The following is a 26,966-nucleotide window of genomic DNA, read 5'->3' on the forward strand; positions in this document are numbered from 1 at the left end:
AAGAGAACAGTAATGATGCAGTAATTGACTTTCTTATGTAAAACGTTCTATTGACAAGAAAAGCCAAACAATTGATCAGTACTGTTCTGCACAATTTTTGCAGCTTATCTTTATTTGCACATTAAATGCAAATTATTTCAGCCATGCAGTCAGTCCAGCACAGAGGTAAGGAGGGGGAACTTGTACCATTTACCCTACTAAGTTTGTGATAGTTGCATTCTTCAGTGATTCCTTACCAATTAATTTCCTGTAGGGAAGAGGTCTGTTGGCCATTGTCTATTAATGTTCACAGGGAAGCTGCCCTCTCAAAAACCAAGAAGCAGTGAGGCCTGAGTGTACAGCCAGCTCCTTCACCTGATAGATTGTAACTGGAGCAGAAAGAGGCAAGGAAGGGATTTGTAAGGAGCATTCCAGCTGTCCTGCCTCCACACAGTGGTGGAGTCAGCTAGAGCCTTGTGCAATAGACTGTTGCTAGAAGATTCACCTAACTTCTGGTGATGAAGGGAGAAGACAGGGTTTCTGCAGTAGTCTGGGAGGCGTGAGTAGGTGCTGGAACATCTTGAGAGATGCATCACAGAGAGTGTGTGGGGGACCCCTAATTAATACCCCACAAAGTGTGTACTGGAAGATTGCAAAGTAAGCTTTAGAGATTTGTTATGGTAATGAGGAGATGACCTTTCCACCTCTATTCTTAGGGGGCATGAAGAAATAGTTGCACTTTTTTTAATTGTACAAGAGTTCTGTTCAGATTCTGTTGAGTCTTAAGTAAGTTGGAATAAGCTTAATGCGAGAATAGCAGTTGGCAGTTTGATCTGTGGGTGATACTGCTTCAGGCTAATGTTAAAAAGCATTAAATAGATTCTAGTCAATCAGCATGTCCTAACAGTGCATAGGGGAGAGAGAGAGAGAGGATGTCCTTAACTTCTGACTTGTGAAGCAGAAGAAACCGTAAAAAAAGGTGTAGAATTATTAGCTGGGAGGTCCAAGTCCAAGAAGTAATGCTAACCAAACTTCCCCCTTGTGTAGACTCAGGAGGCTACAGTTTCTTATAAGCCCTGCATCTGAACAGAGGACAATGTGATGCATGGCTGTGGTTTACACCAGCAGTGTCAAGTAACCAGGAGAGGTTAATCTGATAAGATGCAGAGGGTTTTGCTGTGCTGCCTGCTGACAGTTTTACTTTATTCAGCATGATATCATCTGAGGTTGCAGTTCTGTTTAGCTAGAGTTAAAAGGCTGCAGTGCAGCCAAGCTCGAAAAGTTTAGGCACTGCTCATGAGAGTGACCCCACTAGCCTGTGAATGTCCACACAGTATTTACGATGCTTAGAAGGCCTGTTTGTGGTCAGGAATGGAGTGCTGGGTACTTTCTCCATAGTAAGAATGGAATCCTACTCAGAACAATAATTATTTGTATTGTATTCAGTTGTCTTTATATTCAGTTTTGCGGCCTCCCAGCTGCCTGCTGTTGATGTTTGATTTTCAATTAACCTGCTGCATTGTTGCCTAAGTAATCTCTCACTGGAGACATGGGGAAATTTTGTTCCCATTTCACAGGTGTCACTCCATCCATCCTGAGTAAACAAAAGGAGTTGCTGTCAGTGCTGAGATTGAAACCCAGTAGTTACTTGTGGATTACTTCTTCTCCCCTTGTACCATTTGCTGGCTCAAAAAAAAAGTCAAATGATTTTTTTTTCCCTTTCACTTTTCAGAGGAGCAAGAACAAAGTACATTAACTGAATTGGCACACGATAGCATTGCACTTTGTTTTCTGTTGCCACGTCACTTTTCTGCTTGGAATTTAGCCTGCCCTGAGATTGCTTCTGCTCTCTTTTTGCATATGTATATACTGACATTAGCTTGTTTGGAGAGAGCAGCTAGTGCTAGATCAAAATATGTTTGTTTAAATTAATTTCTGTGGCTGATTTAAACCAGCCTGCAGTGAAAACGAGTATGATTATTTAGATCCCCTTCTTTTTTCTGAAACTCTCCTTTAAGTGGGACATATGAAAAAGAGAGCTATATTTGTAAGAAAATCTGGGGTCAGACAATGGGATGGGGGGGTGGTTAATGAATTCTTAAATATCCTGATTCATTCCAGTAATACTGTATTCACTGCCTTAGGAAATAGCAATTAACTTAACTCTTTTGAGAGCAATGTGTTCTCATCATGTTTCTGATATAAATATTTTCACGTCAACTGTATCTCTCTGTTCTAAATGCTGTGTGAAATTTCTTTCAGAGTCTAGAAAATGAAGCTAAAAGAAATTGAGCGAACAGCTGTGCAGGCATGGAGTCCAGCAACCACCCACCCTATTTACCTAGCATCAGGTAAAGTTCTTCACAATTTGTGAATATAAGAGTATGAATCACAGAAAAAAATTATATAGAGTTGTATGGGTTTTAGATTTCAATAGTTTCCACCTTGATAGTCTTTGGAAAACTTAGAAGCAATATACCAAAAACATTACAGCTTTTATGTTTTCTTTTAAGTAACTGGCAGAAAATTACTTCTGTGCCCAACTTTGACATTTTAAATGTGAGTGATTTTTCAAAGGTTGAATGCATGATTTTTTTATTTCTAATTAAGACTGTATAGACTCCAACACTGCTTGCTATTCTGCATTACACACTTCCTGTGCCTGTGGGGGAAAAAAGTTAATTCAAGTAATATTCATTTAAGGTCACTTGTACTTGTCTGTCTTCAGTCATAATCATGTAGCTTGACAATCAAATACTATAAACCTATTCTCCCTAAACTTGCCTGTTTTGGTTAACATTCCATTTTCAGTACTTTTGCAAAACCTTACATTTTATTTTGTTAATGTTATTAATTAACCACTATTCATATAGTAATTTTATTTCTTGAGGCAGGAAGTGAGCCTGTTCACTTAGTTGGCAGCATGCAAGTTTGTCTGTGTGGAGCTGACAGCTCTGGTGGTTTTGTTGGGCTTGCAGGGTAAGGCTTTGGTAGCTGGGGTGGCTTCTGTAAGAAGCTGCTAGAAGCTCCCACTGTGTCTGCTGGGGCCAGTGCCAGCCGGCTTCCAGACAGACCCACCGCTGGCCAAGGCTGAGCCCAACAGAGTGGGAGGACCTCTGGGATAACATAGTTAATAAGAGGGAGAAAAAATGCTCTATGTAACTGAAGGACAAGAGAGGAGTGAGAATATGTGAGAGAAACGGTGCTGCAGTCACCAAGGTCTATGCAGAATGATGGGCTGGAGGTGCTTCAGGTGCCAGAGCAGAGATTCGTCTGCAGCCCTGGTGAAGACCTTAGTGAGGCAGGCTGTCACCCCCATAGCCCATGGAGGTCCATGGTAGAACAGATACCCAGCTACAATCCACTGTGCTGGAGCAAGTGGATGCCAAAGGATGCCGTGGCCCTGCGGAAAGCCCGTGCTGGAGCAAGCTCTTGGTAGGGCCTGTGGCCCCATGGAAAGAGGAGCCCATGCTGGAACAGGTTTGCTGGCAGGACTTGTGACCCTATGGGGGACTGATTTGGAGCAATCTGTTCTGAAAGACCACCCCATGGAGGGGATCCACACTGGATCAGTTTGTGAAGAGCTGCAGCCTCTGTGAAGGATTTGCATTGGGGAAGTTTGCAGAGGACAAGGCCAGAGTTTTGGCTGAACCAAAGGTCTTGGCTTCAGTTTGCTTTAGATCAGAAGCTGTGTAGTTTCATAATTTGTGCTGCTTCTTAATAGTCCTTTGGGCACTTCCCATGCTGTAAGCATCCCTGTGGTAACTGGGGGACAGTTTACCTGGCAGTGTCCCTCTGGGCAATGTTAAATCAACTTGCAGCTTTTATTCCATAAGAATAAGGAGAAAGAAGGAAGTTTCCAATTTGTGACTGTTAGCTGTCTGTGGGTTGTTGAGGAAGGTTTAGTTGGTTACAGTTGAAGAACTTATGCTGTAGAGTAAGTCTATAAGGTCTGATTAAGACATGTCATGATTGAGAAACAGTGTACATAAGTACTTGGTAATATAATTGTATCTGGCTTTCATGATGTCAGTGCATTTGTAATTTAGAGAAGAACTTAATATCAAAAACCAGAGTTGATTGGAGGAGAGTGCATGAGTTGCATCTATCCCAAAAAAGAAAGTTGCCTGTGTAACAGTAACCTTGGTGACCAGAATTTCCTGAAGAACTTTTAATTTCTTTCAAAGTCTTTCTCATAATTGTTGATTTCTTTTTCTGAGGTGTTCAGACATGTCCTCTTTTGAACTGTTACAACACCAAGGTTGTGTTGACTATGAAGAATAGGTTTACAGTGCCTTACTCTTTTGTATCTTGTGCTTTTGACAAAAATGCCCACTTGTGTTACCTTTGTACTTCTGTTAGGAACATCTGCCCAACAACTGGATGCATCCTTCAGTACAAATGCCACCTTGGAAATCTTTGAGGTTGACTTCAGGGATCCCTCCCTGGACATGAAGCAGAAAGGAACACTTCCTGCCTCAAACAGGTACTAGAGGCTCATACTGATGTATCAGTCAATGAAACTGAAAAGGGTTTTCTGGTGCAAGAAAGGAGAGGAGGAGATAATGTTTACAGCCTATAAAGAGATCTTTTGAATCAATTAACCTCTCTTCAAAAACATTTGAAGAACATTTTTGTTGATACAGATCATACTGGGTATAAAAGTAGAACAGTTGGACTACTAGAGAAATCTGAAGTGACTTGTATGGTAGTCAGTCAGTAGAGACATTATGTATAATGTGAATTTTCTGGGGCTAACAATTTGCACTCAAGAGACTAGAGAGAGGGAGTGAAACTTACTTTCCAGCTTTTTAAAACAAGATGATTTCTTAGGCTCATCAGTGTGGGTGACATCTGGACCCAGTGTAAAACACAGCCTGTGTTTCTAACTAGCAGATTTTAAAGGGAGTAAACATATTTTTCAGATAACTGCTCTAGAAATGAAGGCACATAAATCTCTTAACTAATTTTCAATAGAGTGTAAGCTAGAGGATTTCACCCACCAAATCCTATGTGAGGTCCTAAATGTTTTAAACAACAATAGAGACAAGCTCTTCCTTTTCAAGATCCCTTGAAATGTCACTGGAAGGAAGCTTATTTCTTTTTTCCATGCAAGAGCCACAGTTCTCTTAAAAGAAAGATGATTGTTTAAAGTGCAGACTGATGGATGTGTTTAATAGGTTGAAACATGGATGTGAGTTTTCATAATGAAGAGGGTGTCTTAATTTCCACCAAGCATCATGGCCTATGCCAGCTTTATTTCCTTCCTTTTTTAGGTTTCATAAGCTGATCTGGGGGAACTTTGGAAATGGGTCTGCAGACTCCTCTGGAGTGATCATTGGTGGAGGGGATAACGGAGTCCTGACAATGTACAGTGTGCACCAGATCTTGACTTCAAAGGGTGACCCTGTCATTGGGCAGACAGAGAAGCATTCAGGTCCTGTTCGAGCCCTTGACTTCAACCCTTTTCAGGTGTGTAATATTAAGATACCAAAGGAAAATTAACCTCCATGTTAGAAAATACGTTCTTTTGTGTATACAGTTATAATGTGAAAGGATAAATTTTAACTAAAGAGGCACAGTTGTGACATGAGGCTGGTTTGAGACTCATATTTGGTTTCTGTTCACAGTTTTGCCACTGAATTCCCCTGCGACCTTGTTCAAATCACTTAACTCTCTATATAAACATGTCTTGTAATATTGCTATATGTCAAACCATTGTCCTTTTGAAATCAGAACTTCTGGTTTTTTTATTTGTTCAGTTGGTGTTTAATTCAGTGAGACTCTGATCACATTTGAAAGGACTGCAGCATAAATGAGGAGTGAACGTGGTTCTTGTGGTAGCACAAAGGCACATGGAAAATTGTCTGCAGTTGTGAGAAACTTGCATCTTCTCAGAAGAAATTCTTTGTTGCCAGGATGCAGGGCAAAGGCTCAGCTGGCCAGAGACAGTGGCTTCCAGGCCTGTGGCAGAATCTCATCATGATTAACAGCAGCCACCTGCACAAAACAGACAGATTTTAAATATGTCTGTACTATGCCACAGTGGACAGCATGGAGGCCAGAGATGTGCTTGGTTTATAATCCAGTTAGTATCTTAATGCATGCTAGTGGCTGTGAAATACAGCTCTCATCTCACTTTGGAAGATTTTGGGGTTTTTGCTTCCATTTATTTTTAAGAAACTGTGAGCAGGAATCTCAGCTGAGCTTTTCTTTTTTTTTTCTACAGAGTAATCTCTTGGCTTCCGGAGCCAATGATTCTGAAATTTTCATCTGGGACTTGAATAATTTTAGTGTGCCTATGACTCCGGGGACTAAATCACAGGTAAACGAGTTTTCCTCTGGGCAATACTCCTGCAGTTTTGTATCTCAGTAGGCAAGACAAAAAGATGTGTGTGGAGACATCTTAGCCTAGTCAGTCCATGAAAGGGGAGTGATTTTGAAGTCTGTCAGAAGAGAGATGAATCAGAAAAGACTGATTGGTTTCATCCTTGGGGGTGGAGGAAGTGTTGTAAAGGGAGGGGAGGTAGACTGGCAAGCTCTGGAAGGATGCACTTTGCATGGATGGGTAAGCTCTTTGTGGATTTGAATCAAGTAACTGACCAGTTTATCTTGTGATCCAGCTGGGGCATGTGTGATGGATTAAGAAGGTTTATTGGACCTTCTCTGAGGAATGAATTTATTTCAGGCTTCAGCTGAGGCTTTTCATATCTCATGAAAGTCATATCCCTAGCAGAGCCAGTGAGCCATTAAATGCATCTTGGCTATTGCTCCCAGATAATGTTTCCTGAGTTTGAAGGGGAAGAAGTTTCTGATCTTCTGATGCTTATTATATTATTCAGGGCAATCAACTCCTGAAAGTAGAAAAATCATAGTAAACTTCAGTAAAAGCAGGCCAGGTTTTCCATCCAGTAAGTCTCCTGTTTGTTTCCTTGCCTATCTCCTGCATTGCAGTAGATACAATAACAGCAATTAGCCATGAGTACTTCATTGCTTTCCATCTCGCTGCACTCCTGAAATGTTGCACAAGGTCATCTTTCTATTTAAGTTCATCTGAGAAGTAGGGGTAGCAACATATATGTGTGCTCAGCTGCAGTTCTCTCTGGAGTGATTTATGACAAATTTGGCCAATGTAGAATCCAGTACCTACTCCTCAAATTCAAAGGTACTTTTCAGGTGACATTCCCCCATAGAATTTTACTGTTCACTGTACTCTGAGTAAGGACTTCCCCTAGTCTTTCTGGTTAGTGCTGCTGGTATTTCCAATTAGCTGATCAGCAATTGAAGAGAGGAACCTATTTATCATCAAATCCCTAATCCCTCAGTTAAACCATTGACAGACTCCCATGATTTGTGTTCCCTCAGTTTGGGAATAATGGATGTGTGGCCTTTCCTGTTTTGGCAGCCTCATGAAGACATCAGTGTGGTGTCCTGGAATCGGCAGGTGCAACATATCCTGTCCTCTGCTCACCCCAGTGGCAAGGCTGTGGTTTGGGACCTCAGGAAGAATGAGCCCATCATCAAAGTCAGTGACCACAGCAACAGAGTGAGTGGAGAAAAGGCTGTGTTTCTAACTAGCTTACAGCATGCCACATGTGACTACAAAGCAGTGGCACAGACTCTTGAGACAAGTGCTTTTATTCTAGAAGCTGTTGGAACTAGTTCTCTTGGAGATGTAGCATCAAAGTGCCTCTTCTTATTCTTCCCTGAATGAAATGGGAAAACAAGACCCCTTACTGTTCTTAAAATTCATGCCCTCTTGCATTCAGTTTCTGTGCTCACAACTCATTTATGAGAAGCCTCCCAGCTTTCTTCCGAGGCTGACTTTGGATTTTGACCTCTATATGGTTAGTGGTTTTTTTTTTTGCTGTGAAGAGAAGGTAGAAATACTTGCTGCCTGAAGCAAGACATTACTAGACTTGGTTTATGTGAAGCATTCTAGGTGAGTTCAGTACAGAATGACATGGCTTTGGCCTGTTTGTACTGTTGCCAGCTTGCTTGGCTGGATTTTCAGTCTGTGCTATTTTTGTCCCTAGATGCATTGCTCAGGAATGGCCTGGCATCCAGAAGTTGCAACCCAGCTAGTCCTTTCCTCTGAGGATGATCGTTTGCCAGTGATCCAAATATGGGACTTACGCTTTGCTACCTCTCCTCTTAGCCAGCTGGAAGGGCACACAAGGTGAGGACTTGCATGTTGTGTTGTATCTTTTCAAGGCAGACATCTGGGAGACTGGATTCTGGGGAATTACGATTTTCTCCTGGGTCTGCTTTCTTTCCCAGATGAATCTGATGGAAGGTAGAAATGAGAACTAGCATTTCTGAGCCAAGGTGCTGGTGCATGGTGCTTTCTTAGTGACTGGGTGGCAGAGCAGACTGTACAGGAAATATAATTGACTTATTTCTGATCTGTTTTAGGGGAGTTCTCTCTGTTTCTTGGTGCCAGGCTGACCCTGATCTGCTGTTAAGTAGTGCCAAAGACAACCGGATCTTGTGCTGGAACCCAAGTGTGGGGGAGGTACGTAACCACAGCTATCAGAACACATGGTCTGCTTTATTTTGTGTGCTTTGCTGTGTGTCTGTCCTTCCCTGTATCCTTGTGGAGTGCCAGTGTAACTCCCTCAAGTGTGTCTTACGCACTCTTTCTGTCCAAAGTGAATGAGTGTGGTCCATATCCAGATGAAATAGGTTTTTGCTGATACATCTTTGTCCAGAGATCAGAGAGGGAAGAATAATTAAAATTTAGTTTTAACTATTTATGATTATTACTCTTGCTATAGTCACACTTTAGTATTTTCTTTTCCATGTATTTCTTCTTTTTCCTTCTCCTCGAGTAGTAAGTTCTTTCAGGAGGAAATTTGAAGGAGACCAAGGAGCATTTGTTAGAAAGGGTCACTGAGAAGGGAACAAAGTACTTAAAAAATGTGTATGAACTTTATTTATAGTAAAATGCTTTCACATGTATGTGCTTATCTAGTCATGTATCTCAGAATTACCATACTTTGGTATATTTAGGTATCACCTGAATTAAAGTGAGGCTGTTTAAATTTTTTTTATGCACACCCATTCATTCAGCGCTGAGTTCCTGGACAAGACTGAACTTTGGACAATGCAGTTGATCTTGATGATAGCATGGGGCAAGTGTTCTAACAATACTGAAAAAAGTCCAGATGGGAGCCCCAGGCTAGATTAATTTCATGGGACAATATTACTCAGCTGACCACTTTTGCCTGGAGGCAAGGAAAAAAATGAATCCATTTTCCTGAAATGCATGAAATGCTGCTTGTCTAATTTTAATTAAAATATTTTCACTGCCTTTTAGCGGAAAACTTAAAAAATTAGCATGGCTGACTTATCTTTGTGCGTGCTGCTGTAGATTTGCAGAGTCCAAATTCAAATTAGACTTTCATGTATAAACTACTGTTAGGGGGCTCTTTTTGACTTGGTACCAATGAACAGCAAATTTTCAGGTGAAAAAGTTGTGAAGCTTTGCAGTATTAAGGATTAATACAGTTATACAGAATAACTGATCTTGTAAGCTTGAGGGAAGTATTGGTTTCTTTGGGTTTGGGGGTTGTTTGTTTTCTTGGGATTTGTTTGTTAGTTTTTCTATTTGGCAGTCTAGATTTTAATATAAGCAAATGATATTAATTTGCTTCTACCTGGAAGAGGAAACACAGATCATGTTTCCACGGAAAATGAAGCTGTGATTGTCTATGCTTTGTTCCATAAAGGAAATATATTGGTCTTACGAATGGGAGGGTTCAAGTCAAGACTGTGTTAGTGAGTTGCCCAACATCAGGGAGGAAGTCTGTGACTGGGCCATGAATTGAACTTTGGCTTTTTGACTGCTGAACCATTAACTTGTTGCCTGCAATGTCCTTCATAGTTCATATGCAGCTATTACATTCCTCTCTTCTTGTTCTATATTTTTTCTTCAGGCTCTTTATTTTCCTTGTCACATTTGTTACTCCACACTATTCTTTCTGCTTATGTGGTCTTGCTCATGACACATTCTCACCTCTTGACTTATGGTTTTATTGTGTTGTTTTCCGGTGTCTCTCCCTTGCTTAACAGCAAATGTGACAATGCTATAGTACTCTGATACAGTAAAATTTAGAAAGCAGAGCAAAAGTTACTTCTCACTTTTGGATTTTGTTCTACAGTCAGAATGCAGTTTAACATGAGCTTTCTGTGACTTTCAGCTGTTTGGACTCAAGGTGCTATAATTTGGTTGCAAATGTACCCTTCAAGAAGCAAAAATAAGAGATTTCTATGCAATGGTGGCATGTAAATACTTGCTGTGGGCAAGTAATTTGGGGAAAGCAGGAGGCTGTTTGTGTTGTGCTTCTGTTTTCTCTCTTTCTATGATAGGTGGTGTATGAGTTGCCCATTTGGAGTCAGTGGTGCTTTGATGTCCAGTGGTGTCCTAGGAATCCTTCAGTCTTCTCTGCTGCCACTTTTGATGGGTGGATCAACATTTATTCTGTTATGGGTGGGAACTTAGAAGCTCAGCAGAAGACACAGGCTGACAAGGTAAGTCCTGTGACCATGTTAGACCTTGACAGACTGGCAGTTTCTCTCGTGTCTGCTCAGAGTGGTGGAAGCACATGTGTGTAACAGAGTCACTTTTAAGCTGTGCAGCCTGTCCCATGCACCAGGACCCATGGCTGTATGGTGTGGGAACCAGAACCTACCTGTGTGAAGGTTTAATAATCCCACCAGATCCCAAAGGGAAACCCCATTGCCTCTGACAATAAGGTGTGTAAAGAGAACCAAGAGCAAGCACAGTTGTGATGTTAAGATATATTTTATTGTTATTACTATTAGACTAAAAATAAAGCAGCACACAAGCTTTTCTTGTCATTAGGTTAACATTAAATACATTGATACAAATTAATAGGATATGTTATTCTTCATTAGTTTAGAAGGTAAGTTTATTAAGTGGCTTATAAATCACTATTAGCAATTTTCCTCAAGTCTTTTGACTACAACTTTGAGCATGTTAATATTTTTGATACTGGAAACCATCACTTAGCCAATGAATAGATGAGCAAACTCTGAACAGATTAAATGTCACTACTGTCTAAAATTTTAGTTTTAATCTGGTGTCTAGTCTTTTAATTCCCTCCCTCTGTCCCAGCCAACGAATGCTTTACAATACAGGTTTTAAGAGAATACATATGAGCTGGCTTAAGTGTTATTTATATAGTCATTTACAGCTGACTGAGTTCAGTTTCATAGGATTTACAAGAGACAGAAAATACTTCATCAAGCAACAGCTGTGGGAGATTAAGGATTTGTTTAACCCATGGAGAATTTTCTTTCTCTGCATTTTTCATGTGCATGCCACACTTCCACTGCTCAAAATTGGGGAGCAGTAGTATTGAATAATTATTGAATAAATTGAATAACAAGAACACAAGCAGAAGGAGGTAATGGTAGTTATGGTGACAGGGAGTTTGTGACCAAGAGGTCTCTCTCTTATGAATTCAGTAGTCTCAGGACAGAAACTCTATTGCAGACCTGATTGTGTCTATTTATTTCTTTAAGATTTAGGGCATTTGATCTGTTTGATATAAGCTGTTCCTCAAGAAATATTCTTTCTTTGGAACTGGTTTCCTCTAAAGAAAGACAAAACATTGCCTGTGATTGTAAGACTTGACTGTGTTAGCTTGATCAGCCTGATGTTGCTTCCTTTTGGGTATGCTGGGTAGCTGAATTTTAAAGCTATTCCCTATGGCCCAGTCAAACTTGAACAGGATTATCTTTAGTAAACAACAAATCTATGCAAACAATGTTAAAAATGAAAAGTGCTTTGTGAACAGCATTGTATGTATGTTCCCTGACTCCCTAAATGTCAGAAGTCTGGCTCAGGAGCCACTGACGCTCTCTTGTCTACACAAGAAAGCTTTATTTCATCAGTCTCATCTAAGCCAAAAAAACTTGAGACAGTCCTTGAAACTAACCCATTTGAAAGACAGCAACAGAGAGTGAGAAATCCTTTGTGAGAAAAACCAGAAATGAGTTGGACAACTTTTGACCATATGTTGTCATTATCTTGCATAAAACAAGTAATTTTGCAACCCCTATGTCTGAGCTGGGTACTAGGCCTAGCAGTGTTTTTTAGGAAAGTTGCATCTTGCTAAGGAAAACTACTTGAAAATCTCTTGGGGTAAAACTTTTCTTGAGAAACAATTGCTGGAACTATTTTGAAATGCCATTTCTCTTGCATGGGGGCTCAGTAGTATTCCAGAAAGAGGTGCTGTACTAGCCTCATTCTTCATTAGTGTGGAAAGTAACTATTTCCTAAACAATAGTTTTTTGTGCTTACTCCATACAGAGAGGAATTGAATTATATTTTCTTCCTATTTCCATCTGATTCTAGATCTCTTCCTCCTTCAACAACCTGGATCCCTTTGGCACAGGACAGAGCCTTCCTCCTCTGCAGGTGCCTGAGCAAGTAACTCAGACCACCTTGATTCCACCATTGAAAAAGCCACCCAAGTGGATTCGCAGACCTGTGGGGGTTTCATTTGCAGTAAGTGAATGGAGCATCCTTAGCTGAAAATGCAAGAGATGTGTTGTCTTGTGATACAATCCTTTTGTTTCACTGGAAAAACCTATATCTTCCTGTTGCTAGTTGTTTTAGTGGATTGTGGTGTCCCATGAAGTGAAGTTTACATTCAGGTATATTTCCAACAAGAAAGAGTCCTGTAGCAGAGAATGGGGGATTATAAGTAGGAGTTAAAGGAAATATAAGAAAAATCCGTAAAAGCTGGCCTTGCATTCTCTCTCTGTCTCTTTCCTATCCAGGCATTTAATTTTCCTCACATCTTTGCTCCTAAATTGGATGGCTGAATTGTTCTTTTTGCCTGTTGCTTGACTTGTTCTCTGTCTAGTGCCTGCTCTTCACCTCATAGTTTTTATCTCTGCAGTCTGCCTCTCCATGTAACAAAAGAACTACCAGTTCCAAATGGTACCTTTTCTTCTGTGCCTCTCTGGCACTTGCAGTTGGCTAGGCCTGATTGGATATGCACAAGTGTTCAGTTCAGCTTGAATGTGAACTCCCTCAACGTTGGTACCATGCATAAACTCTTGGGTTCCTTGTGATCACTGCTGGAGCTTAGGTCTGCCTTGATAAATGAAGAACTAAGTGAGTAGCTTTTCTCTTTGTTTATAGGAATACTTACTGTGTTTCCCTCTGTCATTTGCAGTTTGGAGGAAAACTGATTACCTTTGGTCTTACCAAAGCTCCTGGACAGCAAATGCAGCAGATTTACCCACATCAGGTATTCATCAGTCAAGTCACTACTGAAACCGAATTCCTGCTCCGATCCAAAGAACTGCAGATGGCCTTGCAGTCAGGGAACCTCCTTGATTACTGCCAGGGCAAGATCCAGACAGCCAAGTTGCCATTTGAGGAGAACCTCTGGAACTTCTTGAAGGTAAGGTGGCTGTGGTGAAATACAGAGGTTGGTTCTTTTATGGTTCTGGGGTGGAATATGGTCCTCTCTAGCCCTTTATATTCCTGTTCTTTAAAATATAAAATGGAATTGAATTAATAAATTTATTACTTTCCTAAAGCAAATTGAGGTCTTGGAGGCTGTCTCAGTTTTCATTAGGAATGGTCTTTTCACTGAACTTGTTTGGGCTTCCTGAAACAGGAGTTTTTCATCTCAGAACACTGCCAAGCTATATCTGCCTGCTATGTGTGGAGCTGTACATTGTTATTTTTCAAAGTGAAGTCCAAATGGACAATGAGATACCCCAGAACAAGGGAGAGAGCTGTGGTGGCATAAGGACTGACTAGCCTTCATGGACAATTTGATAACATGAACATTTGGTAATAAGAAGTGGTCATCCTTCTGAAGAGGCAGGACTTAGTCTTGGCAGTGTTTTACAGACACTTGTAGCAGACTGTGTGGAGGGCAAAATATTTGGATCTTTGCCATAGTATTATATTTGCTTGGTGAATCTTGAATAGGATGGCCAGCTGTTAATCTGGGTGGTGACAATGGTCTCCATTGCAACAATGTCTTCAGTTGAATTAAATGAGACACATCAAACTGTCATTTTTAGTCACTTTTTATAATCCATCTGGTCTGATGTCCTGAGAGACCACTGCAGCACATAAAGGATCTATTACAATTGATTGTCTTAAACTACAAACTAGGCTTCTGTACAAAAGTGTCCTGTAGCACCATTCCTGCTTCTGCAAGAACAGTTTCTAAAATGGACTGTTTACAAGTATCTTATCCATGTACAGTTTAATCATTTGTGTAGAAGGAGCAACATGGGACTTAACTGAGACAGACAGATTCTCCTTGTAGAATGTTAATCACGCATTAAAGCATATAAATAGTGCCAATCAATTAGGCTGTGTGCAGCCTGTGGGAATTTTTGGGAGTGTCTGAAATCCTCATCCAAGTAGATTCTGTTACAGTTAACTACTTCTTGTGAAGCCAGCTAGCAATTCAGGCAACCACCTTGTCTCAGTTTCATGCAGACTCAAATCAATCAATTCTGTCTGAAGAGATTAGCTTGGCAATTCCTAGACTATTCAGAGAATTAATGACTGAGTACACTAGGTATGTATACAGTTGTGGTCTTGATACACATTTGTACTTCAGTTGTAACTGTGGCAAAGTTGAGTTTTGCCCTTTTATCATGGTTATAAATTCAATTATCATGATTAAATTCAATGCATCATTACACAACAGTTTATTAAGTGGACTTTCCATAGTTAAATTCTTTATCTATAAACTGAGCTCTAAACTTTGCTGCTGCCAGAGGCACCTAACTATTGTCAGTGTGTAGATGTCTATGATTTTACATATTTTTTGTCTTTTTAATATCCATTGGGACTCAGGTGAATTTGGAGCAGGAGTCCAGGACTAAACTTCTCAAGTTGCTGGGCTACAGTAAAGAGGAGCTGCAAAGAAAGGTAAGGGGTATTTCCAATAGATAGAAACCTTTACAGGATTAAAGCTGCTGCAGGGGAGTTGTAGGATCCTACTGGAACTGAGCAAGTGATCTCATAGCATACAAAAGACAAAACTGTGCAATTTCAGCTGGGAGTCATGTGAAGTATACCTCACTAAGAAACAAATGCAAGCACTTGTAAGGGTGCAACTGTAGCTGTACTGAATCAAGCCAAAGGAGTCTTGAGCCCAATTATCTTACTTTCAGTTGTTGGTGCACTGGGAAGTGTTTAACAGCAGTGCAGTTGTGAGAGCTTCTTTTAGCATTCAGCTGCATCTCAGGGGATTCTTCAGTCGGGAAGAAGGTGACAGGTGGAGACGGTCTGGCATAGCACTGGTGGATAATGCTCTGAAAAGGATAAATAGCCACTGATAGGCAGCCAGCCATGAATAGGGTGAGGTGGAAGTTTTCAAACAAGTTAAAGAGTTGGGGGAATTGTGTCTGGGACTTGCCAGTCTCTTGGTAGTTTTGCTGTTCAGATGCTTACTTTGATAAGTAGAATCTGTGCATCTGTGTCTGTTATTTTTCTAGATTGCCTCATGTTTGAGTAATGGTATCCCAGATAAACAGCCCCTTCCTGAGGCAGGTGATACAAATGCTGCACCAGATCAGGTATGTCCTGTACATCTTGCCAGCTTGGGAAAGCAGAGGGCAGAATGAACTGGAAGGTCTAATTCCAACCACATCTTGTTGGGCTCAATGCCAGCATTGCAGAGGGGCAGTTCACAGGCCTGTCAGACCCTCACAGGGTCAGACTAAATGATAATAACTTTCCCTTCTGGCTTTAAAACAATGTGAACATTTCATTTGAACAATGAAGGACTCCTGGCTGTTATTCCTGCAAGAAGTCTTGCTTTACCTGTGTTGATTTCTTCAGTGGTAGAATTAGCCTCACTCCATCTTAATTTGATGCTACTGTTCTGGATTTCTTCTCTGAAGCTTCTGCTGTAGTGTTTTTTTCTTTTTCATCTCTATCCTCTGAAATGTATTTTCACATAATTTTGGGATGTCCATCTTCAGATGCCTTCCAAGGCCTGGTTCACTGTAAATTTTTCTCCTCTGAGGTATCTAAAACTTATGTCCTCTGATTAGTAACCATCTTCACAAGCCTCAAACACTGGCTGAGATATTCTAGGAGTAGCAATTGCGTCTGCATTTCAGTAAAGCACCACGCATGGCTGTAATCCAACCTGTTGTTTACAGATTTTACTTGTTGGTCTTGTCTCTGTTCCATCCAAAACAGTTCAGCTTGCTCAAGGACTGACAGTTGAGTTGATGAATGCTGCCCAGCAGTGCTGTTGGCATTGCATGTCTTGCACCATCAATCTCTAAGCTTTGTCAATTGCAGCACTGCTTTTGTTGCTTCCCTCACGAAACTGTGCAGATTGATTGCACAGTGACAGAAGATTCCAGATTGAAATTAGATTTATATGAGCATGCACAACCAAATGGAGAGCAATCCCATCCCACCCTGTAATCTACTAAATTGTTTTGGGTAGGATATGTGTATACAGTGAATTAAATAAGCTCTTGAACTTTTTGCACAGCTTTTGATGAATTCCAGCGATGATGTAGCTGCTGTTTCTTCCTCTTCAGCCTTTTTTGATAACCTCATCCCACAGAATATGAGCACATTGGAGATTCCTGTCACAGAAGGTATGTTACATAGAGTGTTTCTGTCCTCTTAGAAAAAGGGGAGAGGAGGGAAAACCAAAAAATTAAGAGAGGCGAGGAAGAATCTAGTTCACTCCAGCAGATGGATTCTTTTAAAACATATGACCCCTTCAAGTGTCATGCAGCATGTCTCACTGAGCATAGAAATACTTTTCCCAGATAAGAGACCCATTAAAAATATAGAAGAATCTTCTAGATGATGGAAGACTTAAAGTCAAGTCTGTGGGTATTTTTCAGTTTCCAAATTTTCTTTTAGCTTGGCTTTTAGCTGTTACTGCTTTTTACTACCTGCTCTTTAAAACAAGCATCATCAATGAATCTGAGTGATGACTCTTTGGTTTGACTCTGCTTCTCACCTCTGTAGATACAGATGGACTCATCAGCCAAGCCCTTTTGTTGGGGAATTTTGAGGGTGCAGTGGAGCTATGCATGCGAGCAGAGCGCTTTGCTGATGCCATCATCTTAGCTATAGCTGGTGGGGATAACCTCCTAAAGAAAACCCAGAAGCGCTACTTTGCCAAGCAGAAAACAAATCTCTCTGTGGTAAGTGATGGTTTTGTGTACAAACTGAGCAGGAGAAGGTGTGCACTGTCTTGCCAAATGTTTCTCTGAATATATGTGGAAATGCTTTTTCTTCAATGAAGGAAGTAGAATGTCAGCATCTACTCTAATACCTTGGTAGTTTTATGACAATTTTATGTTGTCTACATAGTATGTCTGTATTCTCTATTTTTTTTATTTTTTCTTTTTTAATGGTTTCTGTCTTGGCCTCTCATGCTTGTGACCTGTGGTTCATACTACCCCTTTACAGCTCAACTAGGAAGTTCCTAGCTTGTTAATTTCCAGTGGGGAAGTATCATGGAGGTTGGGATATCCTAACAGTGTTCTCAGTCATTGATCACAGCTGCTCTGAAACAAGATACATGTTAGCTCTTTAGTCTTGTCTAGTGTGGCTTTCCAAATTCTTTTAAGTGCTTTGTTGGGCCTTTTTACTTTTCCTTAGAGGCATCAGGTTCCAATTACTGTTAACATAGGGATGCTGAGATTGTTGGACCTTAATGTACAGTGAGGTAGCCACTGCATGGTGGAAAGCATGTCTGAAAGTGAGCTGTTGCTTAGACTGTCAGCTTATCTTTGTCTTCAGTAACTGACAGGCCTTCTGCTTCCCTTACAGCTGCTTTCCTCCATTGTGCAGCAGAACTGGCAAGATATTGTTTGCACATGTGATCTACAGAGCTGGAAGGAGGCACTGGCCATCTTGTTAACATACTCAAAGCATGAAGACTACACTCAGCTCTGTGGTATGCAGTGCACTATGCTTTGAAGCAATTTCCCTTGCGCAGGTTACCTCTGGACTGCTTACAGAAAGAAGTGGATAGAGTTAATAAAGCACATCTTACTCATTACAGCTACCTGGAACTTAAATAAGTGTGGACTGTTGAGTTAGGAGAATGATAGGTGCACACTGTAGCTGAGAATCATGGTGTAAAGTTGTATATGTGGATATTTCCTGTGACCTCTAAAAGTAGCATGGGAAAAAAAAAAAAAACAGGATAGATGCTATATAGGCTGAGACATGAAGGGGATGATTTTTATTCTGTAGAGAAAGGTATTTCATTTACGGTAAAAGGTCCAGTGGGCTTCATTCCATCTTAAACAGATTTCAGCACCCTACTATTGCTTGGAGATTCCCACACCTCTTCTGGAAATTAAAAAAAAAAGTTTTGGATTTTTTTCACTGAATTCATCTGTCATTTCTTTCTTTTATCTGTTTGGGCAGACATATAAAAATTGGCAGATGTAGAAAAAGAAAAAGGTTTTTTTTTTTCCAAGCAGGTTAGCTTTGGGTTTCCTTCCCATTTCCCTGTTATCCAATGTGCAATGGAGCTGGGGAAGGGTCTAGATCCCAAGTCTTATGAGGAGCAGCTGAGGGAGCTGGAGTTGTTTAGCATGGAGAAAAGGAGGTTTGGAGTGATCTTACTTCTCTCTATAACTACCCATATGGGAGGTTGTACTTCTCCAAAATAGCAAGTGATAGGAGAAGAAGAAACAGCCTCAAGTTCACCATGGGAAATTTAAATTGGGCATTAGAAAAACCGTCTACACTTAACGGGTTGTCAAGCATTGGAACAGGCTGTCCAGGGAAGTGGTGGAGTCACCATCCCTGGAGTTATTTAAAAAACAAGTACACATGGCACTTAAAATCTTGGTTTAATGGGACTTGGCAGTGCTAGGTTTATAGTTAGACTTGATCTTAATGTTCTTTCCTGATCTAAATGATTCTATGATTCTAATTAGGTGCAGATTCAAAGCATTGGGGTTATTGTGCTCTTCCAAAGGGGAGTGTGTTAAATATTAGCTGCATCTCTTCTTCTCTAGACATGCTGGGTGCCCGCCTGGAGTCAGAGGGAGATGCAGCCATGTCCAGTGATGCCTGCCTCTGCTATATCTCATCAGGCAATGTGGAGAGGCTGGTAGAATGCTGGGTAAAAAACCATGAGACCTCGTCACCTCTTGCCCTACAGGTACAGGCGCAATGATGTTGGTTTGACTCCTCTTTAGGCCAGTCTGGTAGCTGTGAACTGTTTGCATTTTCCCATCAGGGTATCTGCTGTGGAGACCTGTTTGTACTCACCCAGGTATCTCCTTCCAGCCTGGATTAAGGGCCTACTTTGAAAGGAGGCTTGCACTCTTAATCATTCAGGGTTTATGTGTTTACATTGCATGTAAATCTAGCTGTGGACAGGAGTTACAGCTTACCTGCCTCTCTTACATACTGATGTAATCTCTGAGCTTCCTTTTAGTCAGGGAAGCTTGAGCTATACCTTTTTTTTTACTGTAGTAGCCTAGGATACATTTGCTGCTGAGCTTGTTATGTATAACTTAATGTTGCAGTTATCTGGCTGTACCTTTAGAACACCCTTAGCAAAATAAAATGAAGTCTGGATCATGATATTCCCACTGCAAGTGGCATGATCACATATGGGAAGTCACATCTTGCAGATAAATCAGGACTTCTAAGTCAATGTTGTTACCTACCTCTCTTCATTCCTATTGATTATTTCACAGAATCACAGAATGATCCGAGTTGAAAGGGACCCACAAGGATCCGGTCCAACTCTAAAGAGAATGGCCCATGTGGGTATTGAACCCACAACCTTGGTATTACCAGCTCTGTGCACTGACCAACTGAGTTCATCTCAATAATCTGTTACACTTAAACCAGTCCTGGTTTAGGTCACTAAGCCCTGTTGTGTCTGTCACTTGCTAGAATGAGCTAGACAAGTCTTCCACTTGGAGATCTGCAGATAATGCTCTCTGCTACAGAGTTCCCTGATTTTGTAATCCCACTACTGAGTAAAAGCAACAAAAAGGCATCTTCAGCTCTCCTGGCTCTTTTTAAAACTGACCTCCTCCTGGCTGCCAGATATCAGCATGTATCATTCTACACCTCTAAACACTACTTTCATTTCTAGGAGTTGAAGGAGTTTTGAGTAACTAAAAACCTTCTGGTCCTTTTGCCAGCAGTAGTAGTTTTTTCTAGTGAATTTCTCTTGGTATGGTTTTAAGCCGGTCCTCTTCCAAGTTGATCACTTGTAACAGTAGTAGCATCCTAGTAAAATCCTCACAGTTGATTGGAACAATCTTGTGGCTTCTGATTTTCTTTTTTTCCCTTACCATTAAAGTAGCAATGTCAGGGTTTGCTTCCTGGTTTCTGTTTTTCTCCAAGTGCATCTGAGGAAATGGTCCTCAGTGACAGTATTTGGTGCAGAGGGGAGTAGCTTCTGTCCGCATTGGCCCTGATATCATCTGAAAGTGGGGAGAGCCATCTGGTATTGTCTCAGCATGAGATGGACCAGTAAAGCTAGTCAGATTCTGAGTAGTCTTTTTTCTTCCTTCCCCCTGGATTATTCAGGACCTTATAGAGAAGGTGATGGTGCTGAGCAGGTCCATTGAGATCCTCCGAGGCACATCAGGACCAGCACCAGGCCCTGTCTTGGCAGAACGCATCACCCAATATGCCAGTCTCCTGGCATCACAAGGATGCTTGGCAGCTGCAATGAATTACCTACCCAGCAGCTCTAAAGAGGTGAGTGAGAACCAAGCTGTTGTGGGAAACAGTAGTATAGGGGGGGAAATGGTACTTTGTATGAGAGAGAGCTGGGGTTTTGACAGGCATCAGGACTTAAAGTTTCACCTTATTTATGCTAACTTGAGAATAGAGGGAGAGGGGGGAAGGTGTTCCAGGATATGGGTTTTGTCTTCATTTACATTTTCTTTGTAGTGCCTTTGATTCGAGGAAAAGGAAAGGAGCTGTAGAACTGTAAAATGGTTGATGGAGAACAGCATTGGGAAGCAGCTCTCCAGGGAAGCTGCCTCTCTTCTTGAAACTAGCTGGTAGAGGAAGGGAGTGGGGAGGTCACCTGGCAATCTGAAATAAATCCATCTGATGCCTAAATATGGGTAGAGGTTGGGGAGGGAATACTCTAAAGATTGAGGGAAGGAGCAGTGAGACTTCATCTGCCTGGGAATATGGCAGGTGATGTCCCAGATTTACCATTTTTTGAGGTTTTTTTCTTGGTGGCTCCTGGGGACTATGGTTAGTTTGATGATGATTCATGACTCACAGTGCTTTAGGTCAGGGTCTACTTGAAATGCCTCTCCAGCATTTTCCATCTGGGGCTCTCAAAGTTTTTCTTCTAAAGTACAGTTTGTTTCAGCTCCTGATTGAACAGCTCCGAGACCGGCTCTTTCATGCTCAAGGAGAGAATGTGGGTGATCAGCAGCCACCCCCTTTTCCCTACACTCGTGTCAATGTAGGGGTCATTAAACCTGCAGCAGCAAAGGGTGGTTCCACCCTTGAAGGAGCAGCCCACAAAGCAGGTCCCAGACATCCAGAGAAGGTAGGCCCTAAACTCAGGTGCTCATGGCTTGGGAAGAGGGAGGAAGGCTACTGGGTTGTGGAAGGCATATGAAATGAGATGACATAAACTACAAACAATGAGGAACTCCTCAGTGATGTCCTTCACTGGAGCAAATGCAAGCTCTGTGACAATCCAAAAGTAAGCTGTCTGGCATCTTTTCACAAAGCCCTGTCCTACATGCAGTCCCTGGAGGAGAATGTTACAAGGGTAGTTAGCCACTGACATCTCAAATCTTGGGGTGAAAGGGGCTGTGGTCATTTTCCCATGCTCATCTTACCCTGATATCTTAGTAAAACGAGTGTAGTACAGCTTCATCTCAGTTCTTGCACAAGAAGACTGTCTGCAAAGTTTTGCTTCCAACCTCTATTATTCCATTATTGTTCCTTTGTTATTTCCTCTGGTTGTGCTTCCAGGAAGTCATTATATGAGAACTTGCTCCTGAAGACTAATTCTTTTGGGAGCTGGAGAATACTCTGAAGAGTGTGGTGCTTATCTTGTTGAGCAAATAACATGGTGGGAAAGGCCTTTGATCGAGTGTATCCAGGGCACCAACAGCAGCTTCTGTTGCCTGAGAAGTGACAGAGATAGAAATTGCATCTGCTAGTATGTGTATACATATGACTCTGTCAGCCGTTTGCAAGTTCTTTGTTTTTTAATTGCAGCCCAACTATCAGTCATCGTTTTCCCCTTCAGCACCATCTCAGCCTTCAGTGCCTTCCCTCTTCACACCTCAGCCAGTGCCAGCGATGTCTGTGACACCTCACCACATTGCCCCTCCCCAGGCCAGCACGGGTCCACAAACAAGTGTCTATTCCAGAGGGCACCCATACCCACAGTACAACTTGAATTTGAATCCAGCCACTGTCTCAGGGCCAGGTAAGCATTGTCTGATAGTTGTGTCCATTTCTAGGTTTTCTGAGACTAAAGCCTTCAATGTGGGTGGCTGCTCTAGTTTTTTCCTTGCAGGCCTATTGTACTGACAAAGTACTAAGTCAACTGTCTAAGAGGCTTCTCAGTGCTTCTGACATGTCTAGTTGTAGTAACTGTTGCTGCATGTGTGCTGACACTAAGCATATATAGGGGTGGAAAAGCCACAGCTGGCTTGGTGGCAGTTTGACTGATGTAGCCTGGGCTAGGGGGTACATGGATATTAAAGGGTATGGCTTGAAGAAGGGAAGGCTTACTACCAAGAAGCATAGTGTCATGAGTAGTTGGCACATGAAACAAGGGATGCTGATACACTCTCTCTGTTGTCTGTAGCTGTGTCACAGTCTCAGCCATTTGGACCAGTGGGAGTCAGACCTGTTGGTCCTGCTCCCTTCTCCAGCCAGCCCTCTCTGCCAGGACAGTCCATGCCCATGACATCTCCTGGTGTTCCACCACCCAGACCTGCCCTCTTCACTCCAGCCTCAGTCCCATCATCACAGCTTCCTGCAGCTTGCCCTCTCCCTGTGGCAAGCCAGTCTCCTCTAGACTTCTCTTCAGCACCTTTCAACTGTCCCATGAACATGGGTTATCCTCAGGGAGGTCCTGGAGCTCCATCTACTAAACCACTGCCAGCAGCCATTCCTCCTCCCCCTACAGGTAAGTACTGCTTGTGTGACTTGTGTGCCCAGGATGAGCCCAGGTGGGGTTTGCAGTACATAATGGAGATGGATTTTCTGAGTTCTGGTCTCTAAAAGCTGGATGTGGTGCTGAGGCCAACCTTACAGGCACAGGGTGCTGAGTCTTGCTACGGTGGTGAAACACAACAATGGTGACAGTTTCATTCAGCCTCCTCAGTTGTTCAGTCTCCCAGGATGTGGTTGCAGGATTATGTATCTTCAGGTCCTCAGTGCACTCTGAATAGTCAGGTACTCCAAAGGCATCTGCTCTGATGGAAAGGGTGGTGGTTCCCATGGAACTCCTGGTAGAAGGCTTGCTCATCTCACCCTTGGTCATGCAACTGATACAAGAAGTGTATTTGAAATGGTGGGAGAGCTTCCCTGCCCATGAGATATGCCTTACTTAGCTTCAGGATTAAATTCCTCTGTCTGCTGTGCTCTAGTGCTCCCATTTTCTTTCTGTTGTCATAAAGGGCTTGTCTGGGAATCACTTATGGATTCCTCTTTGCAATGTTTTAGATTTCTCTGGGTCTATAGTTTGCATCCAGTCTATCATGTGAAGTCCTTGCTATGATGCATGATGAATAGGAAGAGTGTTGTTGGACCTAGTTCCCCATGGATAGACATTCCTTCTATCCTATTTCCTGTCCCTTGAGATAGCAAACTGAATTAAACACCAGATATTCTAGGAAATAAAAAAGGATAAAAAAAAGGATAGCGAATCCCACTGTGTGGAGTCTATAGGGATTATACACCAAAGGTTCTAAGCTACAACTGGACATATTCCTTCCTGAAAAGCTTTTTGGCATAGTAGTCCAATGAAATTACTCACTAGATGAAAGCTGTTGGTGATCATGCCTTTTCCACCCTGCCTTGATTTTCAGGTTTCTTCCCTTGGCTAGATCCCCACACGGATCATGCAGGTAGTACCCAGAGAAACCTCCAGACCTGTGGGGCAGGAAATGTTGCTGCTTCCAGTGAAATGCATGTTTTGATGTGTGTGCATGCGTGCATGCTAACTGCTGTTTATGGTTTCCTTGCGTGCCTGGGGAGCTGTACAGGTGGGGTAGGGAACATACCTGTCCTGAGGACTAGTAAGTAATAGCTGGGGATATTGAAAGTGAAATAAAAGTACTATGATATCACTCATGAGTTTGGGTACAGAAAATAGGGTCTCCTGCTTCTTCCTTCTCTATTTTCCTCTAGTTCTGGAGGTCTTAATTTTCAGTCTATGTCTTTTCAGGCAATTGCTGGGCCAGCAGAACAGGGAAGCAGACATTTCTCCTGTCTTTGTTCTCTAGGCAAGGAACAGGCCAGCAGTTGTAACTCATCTCTCCCTGTTACTTTCCCAGCCTTGTACATGGTTTTGTTTGTGCTTTCCTCCTGTGATTTGGAAGAGGTGGAGTCCCAGCAGTGGTGGAGTAGAGCTTCCCAAGCAGAATTTGGGGACTCTCTTCTAAGGGGAACTGGAAATTCCTTTTGGCTTTAGTTCAAGGGTGAGGTTTGCCTCTGAATCTTAGTTCGACTGTTGGGGAAAGTTTGGACCCGAGGAGTTTTCTGACTGATACTTTGTACTGATTTCTCTCCTTGGGATTCATTGGTGTTGGAACGTAGTCATTTTCTAATCTACATTGTCAGTGGGGTAAGGCTCAATGTCTTTGTCCTCTGTCACTGCAGTGATTGCTGCTCTTTGGTGGGACCTTCTACCAGGCACAAATCTCAGAGCTTTATTTTGGAAATCCAAATACTTATTGGCATTTACACCCCCAAGCAGTCTGGCTGTGTGGAGTGGGACTCCAGAGAGGGAATTGTCCCTTAAGCAGAAGAACAAAATCCCTCAGTTTCTCCCTGTTAAGAGAAGATGATTCCATGGCAAGGATTTCAAGCACTTCCTTAGGCTGAAGATGCCCTTCAGGAATTCACTACTGAGAAATTTCCTTCTCCTTGGCAGCATGTGCCCCCAGTTTTAATGGCAATATATGGCATGCTTGGTTCAGCACTGCAAACTGGCTTCCTTGAGTGTGTTTTCTTGCCTGCTGTTATTGTTCTGGTTTTGATGTGTATTTTTCTTAATCCGAAAAGGGACTGTAAAATCACTCAATCTGACTCAATCAAATTTGCTTGCTTTGGAAATTCCTGAACAAAGTATCTACAGCTCATGAATATTATTACCAACACAATGAACAGACACCAGCACTTGTAGATTCCTGAGAGTGTCAGGGACAGGGTGAAGGACAGCAACATGTTGGCTCATCTCCTTTCTGGCCAGGATAATCCCTGATTCCAGCCTCTGATGGTCTTATTTTTTCTAGGACAGGCATTGCTGGAGACTGCTGTCATGGGTCCTTGTTTCAGGGATGGTGAGAAATCCTATTTCACAAGTAGCATAGGGAAGATGGCATTGCACCCCAGCAAAATGCACCAGGTTCTGTCTCTCCTGTCTGATGATTAAGTGCCTGGCTTAAAGAGTATAATTTAAATAGCTGTTTCCGTTGAGGATACAGAGTGCCACTGGATTGGAATAGTGCCAAGGACTGCTAGGCCACAGACTCAGTGGGGGCCAGCAGAGTTCTAGGGCACAGAATCCCCAAGCTAGAAATAGGTGCCAACTTAATTAAACTTCTGATCCAAACTCATCAGAGAGCTAGTCTTGAAATCATGGGAAAAGGGAGGGCAAAAAGAGGCTGCCAGAATTTTAATAATAAAGGTAATTAAAGTAATGAAGCACCTTTTGCATCTTTCCCCTGTGATTTTTAAAGCTCAGTTCAGAATCAGTAGCTCATTAAGTGTGGCTCTGAGCTCCAGCAATTCTGATATTGGCTCCTTAGAATTATTCTGTTTTCTCACAGATTATTCCTGTCTCATGTGCTTGAGGTTATTAATCCTGGGGTTTTGTCTAAAGATGCAGGTACCTTTACAGGACAGCAGCAGGCAAGGTAGTTGCAATTTGACCTTTGCAGAATGAAGAGTGGACGCAAGTGTTTTGATGTCATGTTGTCTGATGGATTTTAAATTACCTGGAGTGAGGTTAGAGTACCACAGAAGCATCTGCTGAGACACCCCTCCGCTCCCAAAGCATTTACTGGTTAAGTCTATTCCCTTCTATTTGGCAGTCAGCAAATTTTGCTAAGTTTTGGTTCTGAACATGATTTTGGAAGGGAACCCACCCCTAAATCTTTCTGCCTTAATTGGAGCAGCCTGTATTGCTTTGGACTGCCACCATGAGCATTCCTGTGAGTGCTGGTGAGGAGCCCTCTCACCGGTAGCATAGCTCTTGCTGTGCTACCTCAGTGCCAGATTCGCTGAGGAATCCCAACAACTTACTGAAATGTGAGGTGCACACTTATGCAGGTCCCCACCAAGGTTCAGGCCCGACTCTGAGACTGACTTCTGCAGCTTATACAGGATCCAGAAAACTTCAGGTAGTTAAAAAAAATGTCCCGTGTGGGAGTGGATGTGTGCCAGTTCAATCTGATCAGATATCACCTCAGGCATCACCAAGGCTGTGCACACTCTTGGATACTAAGAATGAAATTAGGGAAGGGGAAGCAAGAGCATCTCATGGGCCTGTGAGCTGGGTTTGAACTTCCTCAGCTCAAACAGTCTAAAGGTGCAATGACAAGGGACTTGAAGCCAAAGGGACTTCTCCTGAAGGAAGTTCTAAACCATGCAAGCAGCTATGAATTGTTGCTGCAGCCAGCTTCTCACAGTCTGAAGTTTGTGTCTTGTCCTCTGTCCTGGCAGCTCAGGAATCTTGGAGTGATCCCTCTACTGGAAGAGGAGGCCTTCAAAAGAAAAAGGT

The 26,966-nt window shown here is 42.1% G+C and overlaps 1 protein-coding gene across 2 annotated transcripts in view; it reads left to right on the forward strand.

Annotated features, from left to right (window-relative positions):
- Nucleotides 1-2,007: 2,007 nt before the first annotated feature.
- SEC31B (SEC31 homolog B, COPII component) overlaps nucleotides 2,008-26,966 on the forward strand; it is a 30,687-nt gene continuing 5,728 nt past the window's right edge. The window contains exons 1-23 of one of the 2 annotated variants that reach the window (XM_014250445.2): nucleotides 2,008-2,026; nucleotides 2,242-2,330; nucleotides 4,342-4,465; nucleotides 5,256-5,451; nucleotides 6,209-6,304; nucleotides 7,385-7,525; nucleotides 8,016-8,158; nucleotides 8,395-8,494; nucleotides 10,351-10,512; nucleotides 12,365-12,517; nucleotides 13,194-13,424; nucleotides 14,849-14,923; nucleotides 15,493-15,573; nucleotides 16,509-16,617; nucleotides 17,000-17,178; nucleotides 17,810-17,936; nucleotides 19,015-19,160; nucleotides 20,552-20,725; nucleotides 21,357-21,539; nucleotides 22,223-22,436; nucleotides 22,821-23,144; nucleotides 24,049-24,087; nucleotides 26,909-26,964. In XM_014250445.2, coding sequence (XP_014105920.2) covers nucleotides 2,252-2,330; nucleotides 4,342-4,465; nucleotides 5,256-5,451; nucleotides 6,209-6,304; nucleotides 7,385-7,525; nucleotides 8,016-8,158; nucleotides 8,395-8,494; nucleotides 10,351-10,512; nucleotides 12,365-12,517; nucleotides 13,194-13,424; nucleotides 14,849-14,923; nucleotides 15,493-15,573; nucleotides 16,509-16,617; nucleotides 17,000-17,178; nucleotides 17,810-17,936; nucleotides 19,015-19,160; nucleotides 20,552-20,725; nucleotides 21,357-21,539; nucleotides 22,223-22,436; nucleotides 22,821-23,144; nucleotides 24,049-24,087; nucleotides 26,909-26,964 — 3,132 coding nt within the window. In that variant the 5' untranslated portion in view covers nucleotides 2,008-2,026; nucleotides 2,242-2,251. The remainder of the gene's footprint in view (nucleotides 2,027-2,241; nucleotides 2,331-4,341; nucleotides 4,466-5,255; nucleotides 5,452-6,208; nucleotides 6,305-7,384; nucleotides 7,526-8,015; nucleotides 8,159-8,394; nucleotides 8,495-10,350; nucleotides 10,513-12,364; nucleotides 12,518-13,193; nucleotides 13,425-14,848; nucleotides 14,924-15,492; nucleotides 15,574-16,508; nucleotides 16,618-16,999; nucleotides 17,179-17,809; nucleotides 17,937-19,014; nucleotides 19,161-20,551; nucleotides 20,726-21,356; nucleotides 21,540-22,222; nucleotides 22,437-22,820; nucleotides 23,145-24,048; nucleotides 24,088-26,908; nucleotides 26,965-26,966) is intronic. The other variant, XM_088059428.1, reaches the window with a different exon arrangement.

Source organism: Pseudopodoces humilis, chromosome 9, assembly GCF_049639895.1.
Source record: "Pseudopodoces humilis isolate 2021_Gansu_Grassland_sample_001 chromosome 9, ASM4963989v1, whole genome shotgun sequence".
In the NCBI taxonomy this organism is placed as follows: domain Eukaryota; kingdom Metazoa; phylum Chordata; class Aves; order Passeriformes; family Paridae; genus Pseudopodoces; species Pseudopodoces humilis.